The sequence below is a fragment of the Vicia villosa genome, unplaced genomic scaffold (genome assembly GCF_029867415.1).
Source record: "Vicia villosa cultivar HV-30 ecotype Madison, WI unplaced genomic scaffold, Vvil1.0 ctg.000106F_1_1, whole genome shotgun sequence".
In the NCBI taxonomy this organism is placed as follows: domain Eukaryota; kingdom Viridiplantae; phylum Streptophyta; class Magnoliopsida; order Fabales; family Fabaceae; genus Vicia; species Vicia villosa.
Window position 1 is genome coordinate 407,067 of NW_026705017.1, and position 5,812 is coordinate 412,878.

A 5,812-nucleotide genomic window follows, 5' to 3' on the forward strand; every position below is an offset into this window, starting at 1 on the left:
GCAACTGGTTAAGCTCCGCACTGTATGGATGTCTACAGATTCTCTGTTTGATGACAATGACACTAGGTGTGAGTTTTATTCTGGGGCACCTGGTCGTGATGTTAGTATCTACAAGTCTTTGAAATTGCTTGGGGCTCCCGCACGAGGGATAAGCAAGACATTGTCTATCTTGAGCATTGCACCATTTGCATTGCTCGAATCCCTAAAGCACTTACAAAATTCCGTGTGACTTCGCCAGAATCTTCTGCCAGACGATAATCAAGAGTGATCCGCAAGGGCATGCCTAACATTCTCAAGGTTCTGTTTCATATACAGAGTCACCTCCTCCTCTCTTGGAGTTTCCTTTTCAGCAACCTTTACTTGTCAACCGAGACGAAAAGAGTAAAAGAAGCAAGCTAGTGTAATCCTAATGCCTGGTGTTCAGTTGCTTCCCTGCTAGTTGGAATTTTAGTTGGTTAAGATTCATGCTTTGGTTCTTCCTCACCACAGACTGCTCTCCTGATTTGGATGACAATACTCGGTGTGTTCCATTCTGGGGCACCTGATCACAATGTCAAGCCTTACAAGGTGTTGAAGTACGAAAGAGTCCAGGACTTGCTCGATGCAGAGATGTTTGAGTTTATTCATAATGGTTTCTACTGGTCGATCCCATTTCATCTTCCGCAAGTAGAATGTTTGTTCTTCCTCGAGGAGTAACTCATGAGAATCACTTGCATCTTGTACTACTAGAGGTTTCCTTCCCAACAACTGTTGTGTGTTCCAAGTAATGGCTTTGAAAGCCAAGCGTCAGAGGCTATTGTTGTTCGCTGATAGCAATACAAGTTTCCTCCATTCATGATGGTGAGAATAGTATTATACCTGATAAATGGGGAATACTCTTTCATAGTTAGGACATGGCCGTAAAATGCAATGTCTCTTTGTACCTCTGCTAAAGCCCTTGCAAACTTCCTCTTCCCATGGACTCTTCAAATGAGTCTTCCATGACATACAAAGAGTTAGAAGATTAACCGATGAGGCAATGTGCTAAGAAGATTAACCATAATTGTTGTTTTTTATCTATTATTGCAAAATTTTAACTGTGAGAAGAACAATTGTATGGTTAGGAAATAGTATATTAGTGAAAACAAAGACTACATTTGTTGTTTTGCAGTGCACACATCAAAAACTAAGCATTGCCATGAATTAAATCCAAACAAAAAAAAGCAAAGATACCATTTTTATACTAAACCCAACATTTTTAGCACTGCCATAAATTAAATTCAACAAAAAATATGCAAAGATAGCATTTTTACAAACGTAAACAAAAACCCAAATGACAAAAAAACACAGTACTTAAATAGGAATAACTATTTGCGGATCCAAGTAAAAGCCTTGATAAAATCTGAATGTTAAAACAGAACCAACTTGCATAAAAACATAGCTAGAAGGGAAAACTGATACACTATTTTTTTTAAAACATAAAAAGGAGAAACCTCGATATGGCCATTAGCAGTAGCAATATGAAGAGATGAAAATCGATCATAGAGAGTTGTTTGTTGAAATAGTGACGAATCTTGTTGCAACAGAGGTTGGTAGTTCTGCAACTAAGGTTTTGATAGTTGTTGAACTTTACCTATGAGGCACCTCGCTTAACTTCTTCGCCGTCCCTTTCTATTTGTATATTTTTCCAACTTCAAACCTGTAAGATATCATTTAATGACATTGTAGAAATCTAGTGTAAAGAACATGAGACATTAGAAAAAAAAAGGTAAATATACAAATCTAGATCTGTATCAATTTCTTAGTATGTATCTCCTTACCTCCTACTGAATAAAAAATCTCATAACTTAGAAACAGTGGTAAAAGCTTGAAATGGAAATCGAAATTCAGAACTGAGTTGGAAAGGAATGAAATGACAGTGATATTGAAATTGAAAGAAAATGAGAGACAATGGTGGTAGGGTTTGAAGGGAAAAGAGAGAGAGAGGATAACAGAGAAAAGAAAATCTGAAAAGAAAATCTTTTGTCGGCAAGAAGATACAGATTCAAAGAGAAGAGATGACGGTGAAAAAATACACGATGGTGATGACGGCGAGAGGATTGATATCCTTCTTCAATGTTTATAGATCTGAATCAAAATGGAGAGAGAATTTTAGGGTTTGTTCTTTTTGTGATTCTAGGGTTTCAGGGAAAAGAGAGAGAAGAGAAGATGGGAGAGAGAGAGAGAGAACGAAAATAAGGAGGAAGAAGAGAGGTGTTAGTTTGAAATGAGCAATGTGGCCAATGATAAAGTGACAAGTGTTGGATTCTTTGACATAATGCACCACCTGTGAATGGTTAATTTGTTAATTACTATAATGTCCAAATTGTAGTGTAAAACTTTTTTTAAAGAAGGGCATTTTAGGTGGTTTGGGCAATTGATTAGTATATGGTAGATAGTAGATTTTTGTGTTTTCATCTTTTCGCAAACTCAGTCCCATGCACCATTCACAAAGTCTAAATACATGCACATTACTCTTCCCTTTTTTTAATCTTTTCATTTAGTATTATTAGGATGGTATTCATTAAGGATCTCGATGTAAGTGGTAATGTAGTTGAACCAGGGCTCAACCCCTATTTTCTTTGTACTCTCCCCAATTTAATAGTTAATTTTTAGATAAAATCAGGGGCAAAACTAATAAAAATAGAGTGTGAAAACTAAAACAGATGAATAATCAATGGTATAAAATTTTTGCCCAGACTATCTAAAATTTCTGGCTCCGCCACTGAGTTGAACCAATACTCCTGCGGAGAAATAAGAGTTATGTCGTCATTTTATTGAGAGTTCTAGGATAGTATATGGAAAAGTAAATTGGAGATTTATTGAAAATAATATGTTAAGGAACTATGAAAACAAATCTAGTAGCTTTAATTGCAAAAAAGACCGGGATGATGATGATGATGTTATTTTGGTATCATATTGCCCAGGGTTGACAAAACGAGTTATAGTGTTTTTAAACGGGAGCATGTTCACCTTATTAACAACGTGGTGAACATCAACTTATTGTATAACAATTATTCACTAGTAATATTTTTTGAGAATTTCTTTACCCACCTCTCTATCTTCTTGGTCACCTTTGGTGAAAAACCCAAAATACCCTCACTTCAGAAATGCATTTCCGAAACGTTTTATTTTTTTCAAAATTTGTCTTATTTCGGAAATGCACTTCCGAAAACACAAAAAAAAAGGTGTTTTTGGAAATGCATTTCCGAAAACACCCCTTTTTTGAGTTTTCGGAGATGCATTTCCGAAAACACTGTTTTTTGGGAGAGGGGTGTCTTCGGATATGCATGTCCGAAATATTCCAAAACCAAATTGGTCTTGGAATGTTTCGGATATACACTTCCGAAAGAATTCAATAATTATTAAAAAATTAAAATCAAGGTGAATCAATACAATTAATAGGTATAAAATCAAGGTGAATCAATAAAATGAAGGTGAATCAATAAAATCAAGGTGAATCAAAATTTCCTAAACAATTTTAAAGTTAAAAATTATTTTACTAACTTATATAAATCAAAAACATTTCAATTCCATAAGAAAATTTTGAATTATATAAATTAAATATAAAATTTATTCATTAAATAAAATTAAGACAAAATTTTTTTTTCATTTTTTAAACTAAATAAAAAATTATAACTCATTTTTAATTATGAATCAGAATAGAAATATATAAATATATAATAATAATTATTAATTTTGTAAGTGAAATATATAAATATATAATATATAAATATATAATATACATATATAATAATTAATATATAAATATATAAATATATAATAATTATTATAAATTAAAACACATTTTTTTAATTTTTATAATTATTATATAAATATATAAATATATTTATAATTAATATATAATAATTATTATATAAGTATATAATAATTTTTATAAATATATAATAATTATTATAATTATTATATAAATATATAAATATATAAATTAAAACACTCATTTTTTTAATTTTTTTAAATACATAATAATTATTATAAATATATAACTATATAAATAAAAAATTATAACTCATTTTGTAAGTGAAATTATTTTAGTTTTTTAATTAAAATTATTTTAAATTTTAAAATATGAATCAGAATAAAAATATATAATAATTATTATTCATAACTCATAAATTATATCAAAATATATAACTATTATTATTCATTACTCATAAATTATATCAAATTTATGATATATGAATTAATTAATATCCTAAAATTAATTTTTAGGATTTTTAGATTTTTTTTTGTTTTTTCGGAGATGCATCTCTGAATTAATCAAAATCCCAATTTTTGGGATTTTTTCGAAAATGCACTTCCGAAGTCTGGAAAAATTTAGAAAAAAAAATATTTCGAAAATGCATTTCCGAAGCAGGGGTAAAGTGGGGTTTTCGCTGGGGATGACCCCCATAGGGAAGTGGGTAAATAAATTTTCTATGTTTTTCTAGGGCTTATACATATTAAAATTTGGAGATGAAGATGACATCTTCTCAGACCCTTCAAAGAAATCAACATAGCCTTCATCAACTACACCTATACAAATGAACTTTTGCGAAAGGATATGAGATCCCCTGTAGGGCTCTTTGAATTACTCCTTTTGTGGGGATATTATTCTCCTTTTATCAATATATAAAAGTATGAAACAAACCATCTCCTTATGCTTGCGCTCAGATATTGTATGTCCAGTCTTACCATAACGGAAACACCTCTTCACCTTAGCAGTACACACAGTATTCTTATGACCAAGTTTCCCACATTTGAAACAAATCATGCCAGCAGAAGCATCTCCTTCACTAGTTCTCTTACCATCAGCAACTTTCTGTTTATCTTTCCCAACTGGAGCATCATAAGGCTTGCCACGGTTTTGTTGGTGCTTACCCCTCCTCTCATTGACAATCTTATAATGAGCATTATTATCCTCCTTATAGATCCGGCAACTATCACCCAAATCAGCAAAGACACAGATCTTCTGGTATCCAACTGCTTTCTTAATCTCTGAGCGCAACCCATTCTCAAACTTGGTGCACTTTAAAAATTCAGAAGTCGCCTCACTATATTGCGGATAAAACTTGGCAGCTCAACAAACTTCGCAACATACTGAGTAACCGACTTATTTCCCTGCTTTAGTTTGATAAACTCAATTTCCTTCTTTCTTCGAACATCTTCAGGATAATATTTCCTCATGAATTCCTTATGGAACATGACCCAAGTGATATCCTCATCCGCAACTTCCAATCTTTGACGAGTCTCTAGCCACCAGTCATCAGCCTCGACTGCTAGCATATGAGTACCATATCGAACCTTCTGCGCTGGAGTGCAATCCATCACACTGAAGATACTCTCAATCTCCTTCAAACAAGTCAACGCTTCATCAGGATCATACGTGCCCTTGAAGGCAGACGGATTCTCCCTCTAGAAAGTTTCTAAACTACGAGATCCAGCATTCTCGTCAGCATTTGGCTAATTCTCCATAGCATGAGCCATAGCCTCCAAAGCAGCAGCAATTGCAGCATAATTTATTCCATCCATTTAAACTTATCACTACAATATAAACAACAGTTAGAACTAAATAACAATACTCGATTTTTAAACGACACTACGACTCGACAACTTGGTCAGACAGACCGACCTGCTCTGATACCACAAGTGTAACACCCCATTTCTACCCGACGAATATTATAAAAATTAGAGTTATAAAATTCCAACAAACACATGGGATGCCTCAATTCCAACTTATATCAATAACAATTAATCGCAAGTAAAACAAATACATAACACATAATTTCGGATG

General features: G+C 32.7%; 1 protein-coding gene and 1 long non-coding RNA gene across 2 annotated transcripts; both read right to left on the minus strand.

Annotated features, from left to right (window-relative positions):
* Window positions 1–840: 840 nt before the first annotated feature.
* On the minus strand, window positions 841–2,224 carry LOC131624115 (uncharacterized). The gene is made up of 3 exons (XR_009290467.1): window positions 1,800–2,224; window positions 1,473–1,678; window positions 841–975 (listed from the first exon to the last, which is right to left on the minus strand). It is a non-coding gene; the product is annotated as an uncharacterized LOC131624115 (long non-coding RNA).
* Window positions 2,225–4,609: 2,385 nt separating this feature from the next.
* Window positions 4,610–5,346, minus strand: LOC131624134 (uncharacterized). The gene is made up of 2 exons (XM_058895112.1): window positions 5,120–5,346; window positions 4,610–5,072 (listed from the first exon to the last, which is right to left on the minus strand). Exons 1-2 carry the CDS (start codon window positions 5,344–5,346, stop codon window positions 4,610–4,612), a joined length of 690 nt encoding a protein of 229 aa, XP_058751095.1.
* Window positions 5,347–5,812: the final 466 nt, after the last annotated feature.